A 23,266-nucleotide genomic window follows, 5' to 3' on the forward strand; every position below is an offset into this window, starting at 1 on the left:
TGGAGACCAGTCATCGACCTCTCGGCTCTGAACAGGTTTGTCAAACAAACTCCATTCAGCATGGAGACAGCAGACACGGTCAGACTTGCAGTGAGACCACAAGACTTCATGTGTACACTGGACCTGAAGGACGCATACTTCCAGATCCCAGTCCATCCGTCTTCAAGGAAGTACTTAAGATTCAGCCCAGACAACAAGATCTACCAGTTCAAGGTGCTGTGTATCGGTCTCTCCACAGCACCTCATGTATTTACCAAAGTGTTCACCCTGATTTCTTCGTGGGCACACAGGATCGGCATCCGTCTCCTCCGTTATCTGGACGACTGGCTGATCCTGGCAGACTCGGAGTCGACCCTTCTTGGACACCGGGACAAGCTTCTAGGAATTTGCCAAGATCTAGGGATCATGGTAAATCTCGAGAAGTCTTCTCTGCTTCCAACTCAACGACTTGTATATCTAGGTATCATCTTGGACACCAATCTCCACAAAGCCTTCCCATCAGATGACAGGATAGCAAGGCTGAGGAGGGTCGCAGACCCTATCCTCAGACGGGAAGAACTCCCAGCTCAATTGTGGTTACGTCTCCTTGGTCACCTTTCTCCCCTGGCCCGTCTAGTTCCAAACGGTCGTCTCAGGATGAGATCCCTGCAATGGCGACTCAAGTCCTGGTGGAATCAAGGACCGATTCCCCGGACATCTTGGTCCCTTTGGGTCGTGCGGAACGGACGGACCTTCAGTGGTGGGTGACAGACGAGAACCTACGAAAGGGAGTGGATCTTCTCGTCCTCCCCCAGATTTGATGCTGTTTTTGGACGCCTCAAAGAAAGGGTGGGGGCCCCATGTTCTGAACCACAGGACCTCAGGCCTGTGGTCAGAATCAGAAAAGTGCCTCCACATAAATCTGCTAGAAATGAAGGCCGTATTCCTGGCACTTCAACAGTTCCAACAGTACCTGGCGGGTCACTCCGTGGTGGTGATGAGCGACAACACCACAGTAGTGGCTTACATCAACAAGCAGGGAGGTACCTTTTCAGAGAAGCTATCCTATCTTGCAGTAGAGATACTAAGATTGACCTAACTCCACTCGATTCCACTATCAGCTCTCTTCATTCCCAGCAAGAGGAATGTGCTCGCCGACAGTCTGAGCAAGGCATCACAGATAGTGAGTACCGAGTGGTCTTTGGATCGTCTCGTAGCCAACAAAGTCCTGACTTTGTGGGGTTTCCCGACGTGGATCTGTTCGCGACAGCCTTGAATTTCAAGTTTCCGCTGTACTGCTTTCAGTCCCGGACCCCAAGGCACTTTGGCAAGATGCCTTCCAACAACGGTGGGACAACATCAACGTGTACGCCTTTTCCCTGCTCTGTCTGATGAGGAGGGTGCTCAATAAGACCAGAATATCGGTCAACCTGTCTTTGACCTTAATAGCTCTGCTATGGCATCACGCAGAGTGGTTTCCGGACCTTCTGCAGCTCCTGACGGAACTCCCGAGAGAACTTCCTCCACGACACGAGCTACTCAAACAACCACACGCCAACATCTTTCACAAAGCCGTAGCTTCGCTGTGGCTTCACGCCTGGAGACTATCCAGCATCTCCTCACAGAGAGACGCTTTTTGCAACAAGTTGCGGAAAGGATGTCTGGACACCTGCGAAAGTCATCCGCAGGGGTCTACCAGGCGAAGTGGACAGTTTTCTGTGGTTGGTGTCGTGGAAGGTGTATCTCTCCACTCGATGCCACTATTCCAGCAATAGCGGAGTTTCTCGTGTATTTGCGGGAGGAAATGTGCCTTTCAGTCTCGGCAGTGAAAGGCTATCGGTCAGCCTTAAGTCTTGCCTTTAGGCTCAAAGTAATGGACATTTCTTCTTCGCTGGAACTTTCTCTACTCATACGAAGTTATGAACTTACCTGCCCCCATTCGGAAGTGAGACCTCCCCCATGGAATGTGGTTCGAGTTCTCAGGTTTCTTAAGAGACCTCCCTATGAACCATTACGCCAGGCTTCTGATTGCCACCTGACTTGGAAGACGGTGTTCCTACTTGCTTTGGCCTCGGCCAAACGAGTTGGCGAACTTCATGGTCTCTCGTATGATATCGCCCATTCAAGGGGATGGGGGGAGGTAACGTTCAGATTCGTCCCTGAGTTTGTAGCTAAGACTCAAAATCCAGGAGTGCCGGACCCTCGGTTCGACTCATTCCGGATTTCGAGTCTGCGTTCTGTAACAGATGACCCAGACCATCTTCTACTGTGCCCAGTGAGGAGTCTGAGGCTCGATCTTAAGAGAACAGCTGCAGTTCGTCCGCGGGTGCAGGCATTGTTTGTTAGCACCGGAAGGACGAAGAGGAGGGTCACTAAAAACACTATCTCAGCATGGATTTACAGGGTTATCCATCATTCCCTGAATCCTTACCCTCCTCCGTCACGTCGCCCCAGAGCACACGATGTCAGGGGCAATGCTACGTCCCTGGACTTCAAGGGAAACTACTCAGTGACGCAGATTTTACAAGCAGGGGTTTGGAAGCGTCAGACGACCTTCACAGCCCACTACCTGCAAGACGTGACCCACAGGAGGCTCGATATGTTCTCTATCGGCCCTGTGGTGGCTGCACAACAGCTGGTTTAAACCTCAGGCTCCTTAATGGACAAGTAGCAGATGGTTCAGGGCATTGTTACCTGGTTTTAGTCTGCATGAATGAAAAGGTATGCCTGGCCCTTTTTCTTTTCTTCATCGTCCCCTCTGTTGGGGAAAGCAGCATTCTGGGTTCTCTGCACAGCTGACCTCAAACCACTCCAAGTAAACCATGTTCTCTTGTGTTCCTGATATTATGTTAATATTGTCACGTCCCCATACCATTACGAGGTGGTATTGGGAGCGTCCTATCCTGGAATTCCATCTAAAGGACTACAGGTCAACTTCCTAGGACGAGTCACACTTCATTCCTTCACACACAAGCTTATGTAGGCCGCGGTCCTTGCAGAGCAAGGCACTTGCGAGGTGCAGGGACTCCTTATCTTTGAGACCCCGGGCAAAAAGCCAAAAGCCAGTATGGCTGGGACTTTCCACCTTGCCTAAGGGTTGAGTCACCCATATTAGATAGCGTGGTTTGTATTTCAGTTACGGAACAAATGACAATTTCGTAGATAATTTTTATTTTTCCTAACTATACAAACCTTAGCTATTTAATCAAACTTGCCCGCCAGCACTGTCCCCCAGGAAGTCCTACCTCTAAGCAAATTGAAGTATTCACAGGTGTGAGAGTGGGGGAGGGGTAGCAAGCTACCCCTCCCTACCCCCTCGCTAACTAGCGAGGGGGTAGTAATCCCTCGTTAAAATTCTAATGGCTCGTCATTTCAGCTACGCCGAAAGTAATATCCATATTAAATAGCTAAGGTTTGTATAGTTAGGAAAAATACAAATTATCTACGAATTTGTCATTTTATTCTTTTTTTCTCAACTATCATTTTTACTAACTAACATAATCATGTCTTACATATGTCATATAAGTATTGTTTATTGTTTTTGTAAGTAAAGTTAGCCTATTGTCATTATTTCCATTTATTGCCATTCTACGCAGTATTCGTCATGTTCATACGTGGAATCACAGATGAACGAGCAAACCTTATGTCTAATTATCTTATTTACATCTTATAAATTATACATTATAGAATATTTCTTCTGTCAAAGGAAACAAATGGATATTTTTATTATATTTCTGTATAATGTAAAATCCATGATTACTGTCGAGTAGTTTTATATCTTTCTATGCTATGTATCATGGAATTATTACGGAATAACAGAGTCACTACAATGAGTATAAAGGTCTTTTTTTTTTGTCATAAAATCACAGTGCCTTACCACTATTTAGAGATAATTACATAAAACAAATTTCTTAAAAAATATTCTATAATCACTTCACAATGAATGGATAAACATTTTGGCTGTTTAGAGTGAAATACAATGGAGAATAAAGCAAACTATTGAAAAATTTATTCTGTAATCAGCAGTAAAACAAATAAATATGGAAATGTACCGTAGTATAGAGTAAGTGAGCAAGTATATCTGATGGTGATAAATCTTGTATATAGCTTGAATAGCAGATAAGCAGCCTTGTGGCGAAGGGGTTAATCTATGCCTGAGGTAAAAGTATTTACTACAACTCTGAAAGTATTGATACAGTTTACTAGCATTGAGGTGTCAGAACTAAGATACTTTTTAGGTTTGCTTGTCTCACCTTGGATAGGGCACTTCAGTGAAAAACTTTTCTTTTCTCTCTTGCTCTTGTAAGTTTAAAGAGATTTTACAGTGCAGAAATACCTCACTGAAGGGGTCCTATGTTTCTGACAGAAATGACCCTCGCCCTACCCCTACATCCTGAGGTGGGAACGAACCAGCCCTTTCCAAGCAGACAAGGTCAAGTGTAAGGCCGATGCAGAGGAAAAAGATGAGAACAACAACCAGACAGAAGGAGTAATCCTGTTGTGATGCCATCTGTGGGAGGATGTCTACAACCCAGATGGAGAAGTGGTGGTATCATGGGTTGGAAAAGTGGACGGTAGATGTCCTTCAATCCAGAGACCACCTCCCGTTTGTCAGCTCTCCCTCTCCCCTAATTTGACCACTAGTGATGTCATCATCCTATCACCAGATATCAGCGAAGGACTTAACCCTTCGGGCAGAAGTCTAGGTTATGTTAGAGAAGGGCGCTTTCCAAAAGGTCAATGACAACTACCCATTCTTCTTCAGTTGATACTTTCTTGTAGAAACGGCATTTGGAGGCTGGAGACCAGTTATAGGCATGTCAGCCCTGAATGAGTTTGTGTTACAAACATCACTTAAGATGGAAACTGCAGCCACAGTCAGGTAGGGAATCAGGCCTGTGGACTTTATGATAGCAATCGATCTCAAGGACTTGTACGTAATTTCAGATTCAAGTCCCTCCTGCATCCAGGAAGCACCTTTGCTTCATTGTTGCCAATAAGATGTACCAGTTCAAGGTGCTTTATTTCGGGCTCTCGCCAGTGCCACAAGTCTTCACCACTCTTTACGTTAGTGTCGGTATGGTATATACCAACGGCATTTGTCTCGCGATATCTGGATGATGGGATGATCTTAGTGAACTTGGAGGAAGCCCTTGTGCTTCACCTACACAGCCTTTTTTTAATTTTATTATATCTAGGACCTGTTGAGAGTTGGAAGTTCATTCTAGGGCCAAACAGAGACTCATCTACAGAACTTCTGAATGGACGTTGACACAGTCCTCGGGAAAACCTTCCCATCTCAGGACAGGGTAGCACGCCTGAGACAGGTGGCACTCTTCTTCCCTTGTTAACCCCATTTGGCAGCTCAGCATTGGTAGAAGTTACTGGGACACTTAGTCTCCTTGGAACATCTCATTCCAAATGATAGTCTTCACCTGTAGTTGCTCCAATGGGAGTTGAACGTACACCGGTCTCAACAGGAGAAGAGTCCAGACATGACCTAGAATTGCAACTGGATGAAATGAACCTTGTAAGGGGATCTCCTCATATGACACCTCCGCCAGAGGTCACTTGGTGGTTTTGAGCGATAACAACAGAGTAGTGTCTTATGTGAACAAGCAAGGAGGTACTGTGTTAGCGCAGCTTTGCCAGCTAGGAGTAGAGATCCATGAGTGGGCAGGGCTCAGCTCAATTACTCTGACAGCCCTCTTCATTCCAGGTAGAAAGAACTTCATGGTGAACAAACTGAGCAGGAGGATACAAATGGTTGGCTCGGATAGCAACCAAGATCTTGACTTCCTGGGGTTCACCAACGGTCAACCTCTTTGAGACCTCACTAAATCCAAAGCTTGCAGGTTACGGCTCACCAGTGCTAGACCTAGAAGCATTGTTCAAGGACACGTGAGACAGCCTCATTGTAAATGCTTTTCTGCCTTTCTACCTAATAAGGAATATCCCAAATTGTGTTCGAGTCACTCCCAACTTCACGACTCTAGTTGTCCTAAAATGGCCCCAAGTAGAATTTTATCTAGACCTTCGACTGAAAGAGACTCTGAGGGAATTGCCTTTGTGCATGTTAATTTAGATTTTCATAATTCCGACCTTTCATTGCATTCAGATCTTCTAGACTGTACCATTCAGTTCATAGTATTGCACTACATTTGCAGTTAATTCTAGCAGTCATGTCTTCTCCATCATAAAGTTCAATACTACATAGTATTTTAGAAGTTTTATTCCAGCTGTGACCAGATTGTGGAATAATTTCCTAATCTGGCAGTTGAATTAGTGGAACTTCAGAAGTTCAAACTTGTTACAAATGCTTTTATGTTAAACAAGTTGACTAAACTTATGTCTCATTTCGTAGTTATTATATGACTTATGTTTCACATTGATACAGATCCTTTATATATTTATAATTTTTTTTTCATTATTTATCGACTATAGTTTGTTCGTTATTTCTATGTACTTTCGGCCCTTGTTGTTTTAGTATCTTGCTTTTCCAACTAGTGTTGTAATTATGTAGTGGTTTGCGGACTGTGGCCAGAGGTAGCACCCAAACTGCCTAGTGTCCGAATGCCGACCACACTCCAACGTTCACCACACAAAAAAGGTAGAAGGTGGAATACCCAAAAATCTAGGTAACAGGTCAAGAGAACGGAGCACTGGGCACCACCCCTTGATTTTATACTGGGCAAGGGGACCCAGCTAATAAGGTAATTGCTTAATGTTATTCAGAGATAAGCCGTTTTCAGGTTATTTAAGTACAGTACTAAACAAAACAAAAAAGGAAAAACAATGATACTAAGGAAAAAAAGACAAAATTAGTGGCTGAGAAGGGGACATTGCAGGGCCAAAAAAAAATTAGTTTATAAGAAAAAGGGAAATAAAAGTTTATTTCATTCCTGAGAGAAAAAAAAATACAAAACTGTATTATGAAAAGTCAGATCTTCAAAAAACATAAGCAAAGACATAGATATATCCAGGCAGAGCCTCATAGGAATCAATCCTCTAAAAGTTTTATTTGTATATACAAGTATAAACAAAGGCCCACCTAATAGTGTATTTATTTGGGCTAAACTCAAATGTAATTTGAATGAGCGTACGTCAAGATCAAAGGGATTATAAAACAAGATTGTACATCGGACCGGACTCTACATTCTCACCTCTACATCAGAAAGACAAAAATATTGTGATAAAAAAAAAAAAAAACTTACAATCCTCACTGTTACACCCAGAGGGTACGGCTAAATAGCCTATCAAATATTGTATAGTAACTTCCTAAAATTATGCTACACTCATTTTCAAAGTTCCCAGCTGGCGGCACAAGAAATCATCAAGCCTAATGGAGAACCCCACCACATTACAGTTCAAGATCCACACAGTAAGTGAACAGAGTCTGGTCAAAAAATCTCTGAATATATATTCAACCGTGGTGTTTTCTTCCACTGAAGTGTCCACTGCACTAATATCCTAAGAATTACCCACATTAGAAAACTAAAAAAATATCTAATCACCAGCTTGAGTCTATAGCACTTTCAAAAGCAGAGGGGATTCCAAATCACTCGTCGCCTATCTTTAACAGGTTCTCCATAGTTCATCAAGTCAGATACTTTACACAGGTACCTGCTTTTGAAAATCTTCGCCAGGCTGACCAGTGACGTAAACAGGTGCAGGATTATACAATGTTACTTCTATTCTAGTACCTCTTCTTGTCTGACGGCAATTCTAGTGAGCCTTTTCAAGCCCTACAGGGAGTAAGGCGTGCTGCAAAAAAAATAAAATATCATGAGACAAGGTTGAAGGACCAAAATGTAAAAAACTAACATCCTAATAAAATTATAATAAATAATTTGTATTTTTCTTAACTATTTCTCCACAATATAAAAAAATAATCTGTTTTTTCTTAACTATTGTAGTATCTTGCCTTTTCAACTAGTGTTGTAACTATGCTAGTAGTAGTAATAATACCCAATAATTATTAAAATAATGAAAAATGTTGTAATGAAAATTTTGGCTTCTTTGCCTCACATTCAAGAAGGAATCTTTTAAATGGCTCATAAAAGAGTCGGCGACGTCTGGCTCATTGGTCATTTCATATGACTTCAACCTTCTATAATAAGATTAAGTAAACAGCTAAAGTGTGAATATAAATGATGGCGAAATATCTACATAATGAATGCAGTTTCTCTATTGCCGTGCCGTACAGTACAGTATGTAAATCTTTATATGAATATTTTCTTTTTTGCAGAGCGAGTATCCAACATGTCCTGAATTAACTCATGCAAACAGCACCGTGGTCTGTGATGACAAGAGTTTCATGAGCTACATTGGCACCTCTGGTATATCATATGAGGAAATGATCTCCCAGTACCAATTTTGGTTATACCTCATATGCATCATCATCGCCTGGTCAGGGTTTGCCGTCACGGTTGTGATGTCTGATACATTGTGCTTCCAGCTCCTAGGTGAGTAATTCAGCTCATTTGTTTTTTAATTCTTGAATTGAGAGGGACATTTTCACACTCTTGATTTTAAAACATTACCTCTTGATAATGCCGTGAATGATTGAATCTCAGTTTCAACAATTTTCTGTAAGAGAAAACTATTTTCATGTCATAGAACATAGCAGGAGTTTATTATCTGAAATAAGGAGGTTATGGAGGTAATGAATTTTTTAGGAGATTTAGTGGGTTTGTAGAAGCTCTTAAAACCCTTTAAAAAGAATGCAAATGCGGGAATATTGCAAGACCTTATAATGATAATGTTAACTTAATTTTATGTACAGTACAGTATTTCCATGATGGTGGTTTTCACTACTACAGGTGGTCGCCGACTATGACTCTGTCATAGATAGGGAGTGAGAGCCACATCGTAAGTCGATTTCGACGTATGTCAAACTCAAAAAGTGAAGTTTCTGTAGATTTATCATGATGCGTCATGATTCGGCAATCATCTCAATCATATTCTATAATTATTTTCTTATTATTTAATTTTCTTGTTTCATTGGATATCATATATTTTATTAATGCATTTTTGTATTCTAAATTTCAGTTTTGGAAGCATTTTACCAATCAAGAATTACTTAATATTTTGTTTACCTATGGTTATGATCAGCTGACCTGAAGGTCCGCTACCGTATCGAAAGATGGCATACATATGAATGGCACTTTTTTTTTGTGTAATTTCTTAACTTATTCAAAATATCTTCATGATGAATATTATAAGAACACCAACATGTTACAGGAAATCACAGTTTTTATACAGTTTGTTTTAGCCATTATTATTAGGTATCATGCGAAAACGTTCTCGCTCTTTCTCTTTGCGTGCGTGTGTATGTGTGCTTGCGCGCATACGGGTAGTTCATTTTTAAAGCTCCATACAGTATAGTATTAAATTTGTAGCTCATTATTAGGCCTTCTTATTTCATTCGCCATTATTTTGTTTAATTATGGTTTATTAAAGCATGTTTATATTAATTTTTTTGAATTTCTTGAGCATTTCAATAATCAACAATTAATTTTGATTTAATTTCAATTGGCATAAGCTGATCTTAAGGTCACGCTGCCATATTGCGATTATGCGCACATACAGTACAAATAACAACGGAGTTGTTTATATAATTTTCTTAACATTGGAAATCTGTTCATAATGAATATTACATCAGCACCAATATGTTATAGGCTATCACAGTTTCCATACAGTTCATTTATGGACCTTATTATTAATTATTATAGGAATACACACACACACTCTCTCTCTCTCTCTCTCTCTCTCTCTCTCTCTCTCTCTCTCTCTCTCTCTCTCTCTCTCTCTCTCTCTCTCTCTCTCTCTTTTTAATAAACTTAAATCTTCATATTTCTGTGGACATTATTAGAAATTCTTTGTATCATTATTCGATGTTCCGATTATGGGAATATTAGTAACGCATCGAAAGGAAATCACCTGATTTGCCACTCGCCTTCTGCCAGAAATATAATGTCATCAGACTTTTTTTCTTAAATTTACGGTTAGTTGTACTATTCTCATAACTACTGATACAGACCACTAAAACACTTTATATCATTAATTGGTGTTTCGATGATGGGAATGCTGTAATAAGTTTACTCCGTAACACGCCGAAAGGAAATCATTCAGTTTGCTAGCGCGCTTCTGCCAGAAATATGACGTAACAAGACACGTGACATAAACTCTACAAAGAATGACTCACAAAATATGTAAATCCATTTTGTTTTTTCTTGCAAGAATTGAAAGAAAATGCTAACTTACCAAGCAAATGTATCCATTTTAATAATGTAAAAGGAAATCTATTTTTTCAGAAAATATTGTTCTATTAGTGTACTGTACTTTCTTTAAATAGATATCGATCTATTATCAGAGTTTAAATAAAACTAGCGCAGAGTCAAATTTACGCTAAGTAGTACTCATAACAACCGATAAAGACTCACAAAATACTTTTTATTGTTACTTGATATTTCGATAATGGGAATACTAATACTAATCGTTAGCCTATAGGAAGGAAATCACTGCATTGCCCGGTCACTTTTCGCCGGTTATATGACATCACCAGACATATGATATGAACTTGACAGATATTCAAACTCTTTTTTAATGTACTTTTTACTAAAAATGGATACTGTATATTATCAATAGTAGAAAATACTAGTTTACCAAGATAAATCAGTTTATTTTTTATACAAACAAAAATATATTATTTCCAAGGAAATATTTATCCTACTAGCTCAGTATTTCTGATAGACTTGTGATGTCATCGCCCAAAAAATTGTCATAAAGTCGAACAGTCATAAGTCGACGACTACCTGTATTATTTTTATTGATGCGAATGTTGTAATTTGGTTTAGAAAGACTTGTTTATTATTCTATTTGGGACTGATATTCTTTCAGAATTTAATATTCAATATGATCTAAGTTTTGTTTTTATAATAATGGCAGGATTAATAGGTAATTTTAAAGTCACTTGGTTCAGTAGTACCTTGGGTTATGAATTTAATATTTTCTGAGAGCAAGCTTACAACCTAGAATGCTCGTATCCTTAAGCAATTTTTCCTTTGAGAAATAAAAGAAATTTCTCGATACATTCTGTAGATTCATAAAACCACATATTACACCAATTTTGAAAGGACTTGTTATGGTACAGTAATTATTTTTGAAATTATAATCCCTGACATCAGAAGTGAATACAAATTAATAATTTTATAATTACTTTTGGGAAATTCATAGCTGGAATGAGGGAAACGAGAGGAAGAAGGGCTTATTGCTTGGACGGAGAATCTCCCTAAACCAGATCTTTATTAGGACTTCTCTCTCTTGAACGATATTCACTACGAATAACTGAATCACTTATGTTATGCTTTTTGGACACTTGGTTGTATTTTTGCACATCCCCGTTCAGTTTTAGCAATGAACCTACCTAGAGTAAACTGCTTTTTCCTTTTCTTTAAAATGAGACATTGCATTGTTGGTAAATAGAATTGCTGCTCAGCCTGGTAAATCTTTATCTAGGTGATGTGTTTCTACAAAATTTTTGTAGGGTTTCCCATATTTTTAACATTTCCCTATTTTTATTTGGAGCGAGAGCGGTTAATACTCGACATAGAAACTACCTCCTTTATAAGGGGGATTGTTTTGACGAATGGTTAAACTACTGGTGGAGGGTGTGGTTGAGAAGGCCTGGCCCCTCTTCAGTCTCAAAGCTTCTCTTTTTTTTTATTGGTTGCTGTTGAGTATGAATGTAATGTCAGCTCCTAATCAAACTTTTCATTTTCTTTTTGTATGTTCGTATTCCAGTTTGCTTGTATTCAAAGCCACTCATAACCCAAGGCTCTACTGTATAAGGATATTATGTTAAACTTGATAGCAATATCCCAGATTATTAGTAAGATTTATAATAGAGTCCCAGTAATATTAGAGGATTTAAATGCTCGCAGAGTTAAGATACAGTGAGATTACTGATTCATTGGTCTGTTTAAAGTTTTCAATGATAGTTATGTTCTTAAGTGTCTATCAATGTTCTTAACTGTTTAAACTACTAATACTTAAATATCTAGAAGCATATTGATTTTTTCATCAGTACAATATGGACTGCTTTTTAGAATTATGGAATATATAAAAACAAATGTCAATTAGTGGAGGAATGTATATTATAGATAGCTATGGATAAATACTGAAAACTTGAATTGATTCACTGAGATAATAATGCATACTGCATTGTCATGCATTGATTGCAAATCCCAACAAACCAAAAGAGAAATAAGAATGTCAGTTACCCAGGTGATTTTTTTTTTCTTACTCAGCATAATGATCTCAATAAAATAACATTTTCAGGTTGAGTAGAAACTATGGCTCTATTAACAACAGTGAAAGGAACGTAACCTTTTGAGTTGTCATTGTAATGTTCCTCTCTTCTAGTCCCTCTATTTCTAATCTGAGTTTCTTCTGACTGACAGTTGGTAGGCAGTCAAAGCATCATCTGTCTTATGGTTCTCTGTAGGCTGAATTCTAAAATGACTAAATGAGATGTACATTAGTTGGTGAAAAGCAGTTTTTAAACTGTTATAAAAATCTCAAATTGTATGAAACATCTTGGTTTAAGGAAGTATGAACTATTAAGTTACCAGTATTATATGTTAATTGTTTATTGTTGCTTTTTCTGTGCTTGAGTGACAATCAAATGTCTTTACTAATCAGTTACTAAAATAGACCCGTATATTTTGGTCGATACTGCTGTTATAAATAGTTGATCGAGACCGCCGAGAAACATTTTTGCACACTCCTAGTGTTTGCCCGAAAGATTGGAGTGTAAATGAGAGGTGAAAGTTTGACTAAGGTAAAGTGAAAGCATTTGCACAGTTATTTGGCACTAAAAAGAATGGATGGAAATAAAAGGATGAAAAGCAGTACTAGCTGTGTTGTTTCTTCGAAGGTTGACGGTATTAATTACTGTATTTTTATTTTCTTAAATGTAGGCTCTGCTGGTAATAAGTATGGTCAGCAACGTTTGTTTGGCTCCCTTGGGTGGGGGACTTTGGTAATCATCACCGGTGCTCTGATTGATTACGCATCTGCTGGAGATGCGGAGAAGGACTATACCCCGGCTTTTGTTCTCTGTGTTGCGATTCTATTCATCGATCTCTTTGTAGCTTCACGTCTGCATGTAAGTATTTTTTCTCCTTATATTTGTTGCTGCTTTTTATAGATATACCTCCAAAAACTATTTATTCATCTCCAATGTCAGTATTGTAATTTTCATTCGATTTGTATTGAAGGTTTTGTTTGCTTGAGAAAGCTTAGTAGAAGTTATACAGGTTTTCAACAATTAGTGTTAAATGTTAAAATTTAAGGACAGCTTCAGAAGTGAAATGTTTCTTTTGTATTAGCATAATAAGATTTAGTATAAAATGCTCCTCATGTTATAAGAAATACTCCTCGTAGTTTTCAGAGGTTAATGCTATACTGTATAGTACAGCGATACCTCAGTGTACAAGTTCAAATTCATTCCAGGAGCAAACTCGCAAACCATAATGCTGGTAAAACAAAACCATTTTTCCCATAAGAAATGAAGGGAATTCACTCGATGCTTGTAATGTCATTGAAAGAAGAAATTATAACCCCTAGCATGAGCTAATTAATCGGCACTCTACCTTTGAGGAAGGTCATGGCTGGCAGGTGGGTGATGAGAGAAAAGGAGGGGGTGGGGGTATCTGCATGAAGGAAAAATCTCTCTCCCTGAGGACTTCTGGTAAAATATCAGGAGCTCTCTCTCTCTCTCTCTCTCATGAATAGCATTCACTATTACGAACTGAATCACTTTTCGCTTTTTAGACACGGGGTTATATTTTTTATTTTACTCTTATATTCAATTTTGACAAGGAACATATCTATAGATAACTGCCTTTTCCTTTTCTTTAAAATGTTATGCAAATCAGGAAAAAAATAATTTGAACATAGTGGGAACTGTGTGTGTGGCCTAAGGTCACCACTTGACTAATTTTAAACTACTGTAGTCTTGTTAGTAATTATCCACAAAAAATGGCAAACAGGAAGATTTTTTCATACAGATCGATATGATATGTGTATACTGATTTGAATTTTCATGCTTATATTCTGAGTTACTTATAACCTAATGTATTACTGTATTTTAATATCTTTTTTCCATCTCAGATTGAAGGTAATGAAAAACAGAGAGGCATTGCTGGCTCTATCGTGCGACTCATGTGCGAACCACGAATAGTTCTCTTTGTATTGTGTTGCGTTGTAGTTGGTATCTCCACGGGAATTCTTTGGACATTCCAGGTAACCTTTTGTCTTGATGCTCTTTATGGTCTGTCTGCATTTGTCAGAGGATGAGGACCTGTTTTATGAATATAATAACTTCTTTTGGAAGTTTGTTGGCCTTAGATAATCATATTTATATTTTAAAGTGCAGGAATTTTAGAAATTTTTTACATAAAGTCAATGTTTTATAAACAATTTCACTGTTTTTTTGGATTAGGTAATGTATTAACTTTCTTTGTCTAATGTTAGAAGAAAACTATGTACAGTACTCCTAAATCATGCTTTGTAAAATTCATTTAGTCTATCTGCTTTTTGTTGCTACATTTCCATTTTAATTTTCTTTGGTACTATTTTTCATATTTGAGTATGAAGTACTTCAAGACTTTAACTCACTGATTTTTTTGTTTTTGATTTTCAGCTTATGTTAGTTGAAGATGTTGCCTTTGAATGGAACTGCAACTTCCAGGCTTTGAAGCTCCTTCAGGGTCTCATCATGGGAGTCCAATGTTTTGGAGGAGAATTACCTTTCTTTTTCATCTCTGGTTGGTTCATCAAGAAACTGGGCCATGTCCATGCGATGTCTCTGGTCATTGGTGTCTTTGGCATTCGATACATTTTGTACTACACAGTCACAAACCCTTGGGTTTTCTTGCCCATTGAACTCCTCAATGGGTTTACTTTCGGTATCTTTTATGCCACCATGACGTCATATGCAAGTCATGTTGCTCCTTTAGGGACGGAAGCAACAATGCAGGGCATTGTGGGTGCTGCTTTTGAAGGGATAGGTAAGTCACAAGATACTTTCTACTTGATATCACTTAATGAATGAATATTTAACAGTTTTTCATTAGGCTTTTTTTTTTCTAAGACTAACAACATGAATATTTTGCAGGTATCGCTGTTGGTGGCTTTGTAGGAGGGGCTGTTTTTGCAACGGTAGGGGGTTCAAAGATGTTCCTCTTCACGGGTATATTCAATTTGATATTTGCAGCCATCCATGTGACTCTTCAGATCCTTCTTGACAGGTTGTGGATTGGTTCTGTTTCATCAGGTATGTAAACATGACTGTAATTTTTTTTCATTATTATTATTTATGTATTGTGGCAGAATTTGATTAGATTTTGTCTAGGTAAAATCTTGAATATATCTTCAAACTTTTCATCCTTTGAAATTGGAATATGTCTTCAGCAGTGCTGGAACTGTCGTTAACAATGTACAGTAGTAGGTTAATGATATATAACATGAGGAGGAAGCCCCTCCTGGCATAAAATAGCCACTTTTGATTTTAGCTGCATCAGGTACATCGTGCTGTTTTTTTTTTTCTTTTCTTCTGTAGTAATTGTGCTTTTAGTTTTTTTGTGAGCTCTCTCAATAATAAACAAAAGCCCACCAATAAGGTAAGCATGTGGTGAAGTGAATTTTGTTCATATGAGAATACAAACTTTTAAAACACACTGTGTTGTGTACCTTTGTAAAGGGGTGATTGTAAGAAGCTTCCTCCCGTTGGAATGTTGTTCTCTATCTTCCGGTAGGGAGACACTCAGAGTTTAACTCGTTTTCCTTTGTGGTAGTTTCTCTACCTCAGGAGGGAGTGACCTGATTAGGACTGAGAGTTGTCTTGAATGTATGTACCCAATATTGAAAATTATTTGTATGGTGTGCTCACCCTAATGGTGATCCCTGTGTAGCGTAATGTAGTATAAGTGAGTGTTCCTAGTGCCATCACGGAGAATAGGAACCTTCTCCAAAAGTGGGGCATTTCTTCAAAGAGGAAATCGTCATTAGACCTGCACAATTTCCAACCGTGGCCATGACCACGGTGCCTCAAATGGCCGCAAACCACCTTCCAGATGGTCCCTCAACAGCTCGTAGCCCAGTCACCTGTGTTTAATCCAGGCTTTGAAAGGCACTCAACCACCTTTCGGCCCTACAAAGGTAAGGGCCCAAAAAGAGGATCCTCCGGAAACCGCCCAAGGGTGGAGGAGGACGTGGTCACGGAAACAAGTCCTCAGGAACCTCTAAACAATGAAAGGTTCCAGGTAGGAGGCAGACTTTTCCTCTTTCGGGATCATTGGACCTTCGATCCCTGGGTCCACAGCCAAATTACGAATGGATTTGGTTGGAAATGGAACAAAAATACACCCCACTTTTCCAAAATTCTTCCAACACTCCACCCCCTTGTTAGAAGAATATACTGTACCTCAGAACTCTTGAACAAGAAGGTTATAAGGAAAGCGAACTCCATCAAATTCAAGGGAAGGCTGTTTTGTGTTCCCAAGAAAGACTCGGACAAACCCTGGGTCTTTCTAGACTTGTCTCCACTCAACAAGTTCATCGAGAACAAGAAGTTCCAGATGCTTACATTGCAACACATAAGGACCCTTCTACCCAAAAAGGGGCGTACACAGTCTCAATAGACCTGGCAAATGCTTACTGGCACCTACCAGTCAGTTGCCCCCTCTCCTCCTACCTAGGATTCAGGATACAGAAGACAAAATATGTCTTCACAGCCATGCCTTTTGGACTAAACATAGCCCCAAAGGTATTCACAAAGCTAGCGGACACAATCTTCCAGCAACTATGCTCCGAAGGAGTACAAGTAGTAGCATACCTAGACGATTGGCTGGTGCGGGCAGCATCCAAGAATACTTGTCTGCAAGCGGCCGGAAAGGTGATCCAGTTCCTGGAACACCTGGGCTTCAAGATCAATCGCTAGAAGTCTCGCCTTTCTCCAGCTCACAAGTTTCAATGGTTAGGAATCCATGGGAACTTGTAGTCACACCACCTCTCCATTCCATTAAAGAAGAGGAGAGAAATAGCGGCATCTGTCAAGAGACTAATCAAACACAAGACGATTTCAAGATGCCAACAGGAAAGCGTACAGTATTGGACTCTTTCCAGTTCGCAGTAGTGACAGACCCGGTGCTAAAGGCACAGCTAAAGGATGCGTCAGGAGTCTGGAGAAGATACGCATCAAACGCTCGAAGAGATCAACAAAGGTTGACCCCAAACCGATTGCGCACGCTATTAAGGCCGTGGTCAACGAATAGGAGCCTAGCACAGACAATTCTCTTGCAACCACCACAAACATCAGTGGTGATACACACGGACGCCTCCCTGGAAGAATGGGGAGGCCATTCGCAAGAAATGAAAGTGCAAGGAATTGGTCACACCAGTTCAAAACTTACACATCAACATCTTTGAGGCTATGGCAGTCTTCCTGACGTTGAAGAGACTATCCCCTCGCATAGCAGTTCACATCAGACTGGTCCTGGACAACGAGGTGATAGTAATATGTCTAAATCAACAAGGCTCGAGTTCACCTCACATCAATCACGTGATAGCCATCTTCCACCTGGCAAGGAAGAGAAGAGGGCATTTATCAGCAGTTCACCTTCAAGGGTTCCGCGATGTGACGGCAGATGCTCTATCCAGGCGAAAGCCGATAGAGACAGAAGGGTCCCTAGACGCAGACTCATTCTCCTTTATTTTTGATAAAAGTCCCGGAACTGCAGATCGACCTCTTCGCAATGAGCGACAACAAGAAACTACCTCGTTATGTAGCCCCTTATGAGAACCTTAAGCAGAAGCGATAGATGCCATGTCTCTCGACTGGAACAGATGGAATCGGATTTACCTGTTTCCACCAACCAATCTCCTGTTAAAAGTCCTCGACAAGCTAAGATCCTTCAGAGGAACAGCTGCAGTAGTGGCCCCCAAATGGCCCAAAAACAATTGGTTCCCTCTAGTTCTAGAATTGAAACTGAAGCTGTTTCCTCTGCCGAACCCAGTTTTATCCCAACTGGTGCAGAAGTCAACTGTTTACGTTTCATCCTCGAGAAACAACAACCTACATCTCATGATTTTTTCGCCCTAGCAGCGAACAAAAAGTTTGGGATCTCGAAGGACAAGGTCGACTTCATTGTAGAGTACTGTACAAGTCAAGTTCAACCAGGAGACAATGTGAATCGTCTTGGAAGAAATGGGTATCCCATGTGAAAACAAGGGGATCAACAGAAATTTCAACAGATTTCTGTCTCTCTTTCTTCATTTTCCTACTTGAACAAGGCCCGACTTCCACTACGATAACCGCGTGTAAGTCGGCCCTGACTAGACCTCTTCTATACGCCTTTGAGGTGGACCTCACAAGCGAAACCTTCTATAAGGTGCCAAAGCATGCACTAGACCCAAGCCGGCAACCCCTCCAAAGCCCATTACATGGTCGTTGGTCAAAGTCTTGCACTATGCTTCGAACCTAAACAATGAGGATTGTACTCTAAAGGAGCTAACACAGAAAGTCAATTTTCTGTTCGCAATAGCCTCAGGGGCTAGAGTTGGTGAAATATTGGCCCTATCAGGGATGTAGGCCAAATTCAGTTCCTAGACACAGGAGAACTGAACCCTTTTCCTGATCCTGCCTTTCTGGCCGAGAACGAGCTACCCACCAAGAGGTGGGGTCCTTGGAGAATCTGCCCACTGAAGGAAGATGTCTGTCTATGCCCAGTAGAGTGTCAAGGTCTATCTTCGTAGAACTTCAGACTTCAAGGAAGGACAGCTCTTCCGAGGCGAAATCTCAGGATCAAAATCTATCCCTAAGACATCTGAGAGCAAAGCTCACTTACTTATTCGCAGAGCGGATCCTGACAGCTCACCCGCTGGTCGCGATCCAAAGAAAATTGCTTCTTCACGGAACTTCTTCCAACACAGGGGCTTTGGTAGACTCCGCTCATACACTGGGTGGAGATCAACCAGATCTTTTACAGACACTATACGAAGCAATTACTTGAAATAAAACATGTTGTGGTGGCGGCGGGTAGTGTTATAAAACCCATTGTCTAGCACTGCGATGAACAGTGAACTGCTTTGAGACTTTCCAGTGCATCGGGTGCATGGGTACATTTGCCCTCGAGTGAAAATCACAATGATGATTAACACACTGTTCCATATAGGTGCATATCTGACCGATAACACCAGTGCCGAGTGAACGTTGCGTCACGGTGTTCATGCATTTCCAAAATCTGTACAAATCAGTCAGATTTGGTTTCACATCTCCATTGAGTGGCATCATTTCGATGAAATTACATATTTTTTCGACAAGAGAAAATATGGACCCTGATGTGTTTTCAATGCCGGATCAGATTCATACCTGATTGTAACTACATTTGATAATCTAGTTGCAAGGTAAAATACTAAACATATTTGCGTCTTATTGCTGCTATCTCAGTTACAGATGAATAAAGCATACTAGAGTTTTAATTGAACCCTAGAAGGTCCCAACTTGAAATCAGAGTACAGATTTCCAAGGTATGAGAAGGGTAATCTCTAAGTATTACCGTCCGTCCCTATGGAGATACAAACTTTGAATCCTTATAATCGAAGTTGACACTTTCCCTGCTGGGGGCAGGAAGCCCTAAGCTAGTTCCAAGCTTAGTGGATATGACAGACAACGGTAATGTCATATAAAAAGGTCTAGGAGACCATATAAGGAACTCATTCAAAGTAAAGGCACTTATACAAACCCACAGATATAGTACTTTCAAGTTAATTCTCTGGTAAGCTTCCATTAGGACGACATGGCTGAGCCCAAAAAACGGGTTTTGAGCAAAGCGAAAAATCTATTTTTGGAAATAACACAGAGCTACGAAAAACGCGTCCGAACGTTCACGGGTGCTAACAAGGAATGATGGGAGGAGGATTGGTAGTGGTGGCGGTGGGGTTGGGGGGGGGGGGCGAGTAGCTGTAGAGAATGGCACCTCGTAGTAACGGAGGATGTTGAGGAGGGAGAAGTCAAATTGGAAAGGGACCTTTGATAGTGGTTTCATTCGGCCCAGTATTTTAATACCGACACCCTTTAGGGGTGAGCGAGCTGGGTATATTCCTGGCATTCCATGCAACTTTTTTCTCTGGTATTTTAGCAGTATTTATACCTTAGAAATGGGGCTTCAAGGAGCATTTCACTGGGCAACACAAGTTCCTCGCCCAGAAATAGATTTTTCCTTCGTCAAAATCCCTTTTTTGGGTAAGATGGCCATGTCGTCCTGATGGACCCACCCGAAACTACTCTGTCTGCGGCTATTCCTGCTTAAAAGCAACAAGGAATGATGGGCCGTAGCAGTACAGGGAGAGGGTCCACCGGGTACCTTGATAACGGCTCCCCTTTCGTTTGCCACCCTTCCCCCTCAAAGAGTTAAATCTATTCGGGGTGAAGATTGCTATGTGTCGTATCAAAAAATACATCCCCTGATATGCGATATCCTTGAAGATATATTAAGGATATTCGTGCCAGGAGTTAGAATTCTGGAGACGTACGGTTAATTCTCTGGGAGTATCACTGTAGCAAATATCCCTTAGAAAGCTATCTAAAGGAACCTTCCATTAGGACGACATGGCTATCTCAGCCAAAAATAGATTATTCGCTTTGCTCAAAATCCGTTTTTTCTCTTATCATAAATTTTGATAATTATTACATTTTTATATAAAAAAAGATTGTGAGCAATGGCATCTATATAGATTCCATGAGTCACAAGACGAAGTAATACACCCTTTGGCCTTCAGTGCTAGCCCAAACCTCAGAGAGAGTACACGTTTGAGCTCGACCTCTGACATTCGCTCGCTTTTACATGTTTTTCTTGGTTTCGGCAAGAATTTCATCATGCCAAAGAGGAAAAGACAATTTCAACATCATCTCGGTAACAGGAGGAAGAAGAAAATTGGCTCTAATAACTGATTTTGAAGCAAAGCGAAAAATCTATTTTTGGGTGAGATGGCCATGTCCTGATGGAAGCTTCCTATAGACAGCTTTCTAAGGGATATTTGGCTACAGTGATACTCCCAGAGAATTCACCATAGGTCTCCAGAATTCTAACTCCTGGCGCGAGTATCCTTAAAATTTCTCTTAAGGATATCGCATAATATCAGGGGACGTATATCTTAATACGACACATGGCAATCTTCACCCCGAACAGCGTTTTCGCTTCGAGGGGGAAGAGTGTCGAAATTGAAAGGGAGCCGTTATCAAGGTTACCCTTCCTCCCCTACTATTATGAGGCTCCAAGATGGCACTCATTCCTTGTAGCATTGAGCATGGTGCTACAGATATAGTAGTTTCGGGAGGGATTATTACCTAAGCCTTTTCTTTGAAAAGGAGGGTGGGTCCATCAGGACGACATGGCCATCTCACCCAAAAATAGATTTGTTCCAACACGGAGTACTTACCTCGAACTACTCTCTTAGGAGTATCTGGGATCTCCTCCCAACTGACCAGAGTTTTGTATAGTTTACCCTACTCCCGTTTTCTATGAGGGGTAACCTCAGGTGGAGTGATACACGCCCTGAGGCTAACCCCGGGTCAGAGAGCATGCTTGCTCAGGTCTCGATCTCCAGTAAGTTCTCTGGTCTCATCGCGATAACATCTCGACGCTCTCTCCTTACCCAGTGCGACCCTTTGTGTCCCCAACCCCCCTTTGTGTCTTACGCGGTCCCCACGTGGACCCATTGTGTTCATTCTAAACCCTTTCCTACCCTTCTCCTCTATGTTCGTCGTGTAGGAGCAGCTTATGTTCTCCTACAGCCACGTGTCCGGAGTGCGAGTCCTGGAACGAGGTGCAGTGGGTGCGCTTCGGCACCAAGAAGAAGAAGGCGTCTAAGAGGTCACATAGGAAGCCAAGCCTCTCCTTGCAGCTTACTTCTCCCGATGCCTCGTCGGATGGAGCTTCTCAGCCACCTTCCCTTACCCAGAGTATGGGACGAGGTAAGTCAGTTATGGGGAAGAGGCCCATTGCTCTTCCCCAGGAGTCTGAGTGGGTGCGGTATAGCACCAAGAAGAAGTAGGCGACGAAGAGGTCGCCTAAGAAGCCGAGCGTCCCTTCCTCCCTTGCTTCGCCGGGCGTCTCGTCTGACCGAGCTTCCCTACCATGGCAGCCCCACAGAGACTTTTACAGCCCCTTGGGTGGATTGCTGAGTCTCTCAAGGAATGCAGGTAAATGAGGCATATAAACCTTGAAGCCAGCTTCCTTATCAGGTAGGCCAGGATAGCAAGGGTGGAGGTCTAGCCACGTTAAGGTCGAGGACCTTGTGGCAGCCCCACAGTGATTTTTAAAGCCCCCTGGGTGGATCGCTGAGTCTGTTAAGGAATACAGGCAATGAGGCAGGATAACTTTGAATCAGAAGTCAGAATTGAGGCCACCCCGTTTTTCTTTCTCTCTTCTCCCTCAAGAGTTGGTCAAAGACACAGGTTTTGGTGTCTTAATCAGCAAGAAAGTTTCTGCATACTTTTTCTCTAAACCGCACAGACAACAGTAGGAACCAGACTTAACTACTTCTGGTGAGCCTGGGAGAGGAGAGGAGCAGACCTTTGGTCCGTGCTATTACTAAAGGATGGATGCGAAATCTTTTTCCTAGTGAAACCTCCTTTGTTAGTTACTCCGATAAGACCTTTCTGCCAAACAGACTTTGCAACATCAAATATGTCTCTTTTGGGAGAGGGAGGCTTTTGTCTGGTCCAGGATGTAACTACTCTCAATGCCTTCGTTCAGAAGTCAAAGTTCTCCATGGAGACATCGAAATCTTGAACTATAAAAAGACTCATGTCAGCCTGGTCACAGGGCGAAGCAGAGTCTGACTGCTTTCGCCTTCTGGCAATAGAGCCAGACTATACAACTTCTGGCAATCTTGGGAGAAGAGGGAAGCAGACCTTTGGTCAGTACATCTTCTGAAGGAGGATTACATTTTCCTTTTATAGGGAAACCTCCGATAGTTTTTAGCTCCAATAGATCTCTCTCCCAGATCTAGAGAGGAGTCTAAGAGGCAGGCTATGCAATCAAGCTTTATCTGAGGTTTGTTTACAAGGAGGAAAAGGGGAAGAATGTGTCAGTTTCGGGCCGTGTGTTTTGGTCTCAGCTCCGCCCCTCTAATGTTCACGAAACTTTTGCTAAATGTTAGCAGAATACTGCACTCAAGAGACATCAGAGCCTCCCTGTATCTGGATGATTGGCTT

General features: G+C 41.0%; 1 protein-coding gene across 1 annotated transcript in view; it reads left to right on the forward strand.

The window, feature by feature from the left end:
* The window catches only part of LOC137625796 (major facilitator superfamily domain-containing protein 6-like), an 88,520-nt gene that overhangs the window by 46,575 nt on the left and 18,679 nt on the right, over positions 1 to 23,266 (forward strand). The window contains exons 6-10 of the mRNA XM_068356682.1: positions 8,228 to 8,444; positions 12,963 to 13,150; positions 14,158 to 14,289; positions 14,690 to 15,056; positions 15,164 to 15,322. Of these exons, the coding sequence (XP_068212783.1) occupies positions 8,228 to 8,444; positions 12,963 to 13,150; positions 14,158 to 14,289; positions 14,690 to 15,056; positions 15,164 to 15,322 (1,063 nt within the window). The remainder of the gene's footprint in view (positions 1 to 8,227; positions 8,445 to 12,962; positions 13,151 to 14,157; positions 14,290 to 14,689; positions 15,057 to 15,163; positions 15,323 to 23,266) is intronic.

This window comes from Palaemon carinicauda, chromosome 32, assembly GCF_036898095.1.
Source record: "Palaemon carinicauda isolate YSFRI2023 chromosome 32, ASM3689809v2, whole genome shotgun sequence".
In the NCBI taxonomy this organism is placed as follows: Eukaryota; Metazoa; Arthropoda; class Malacostraca; order Decapoda; family Palaemonidae; genus Palaemon; species Palaemon carinicauda.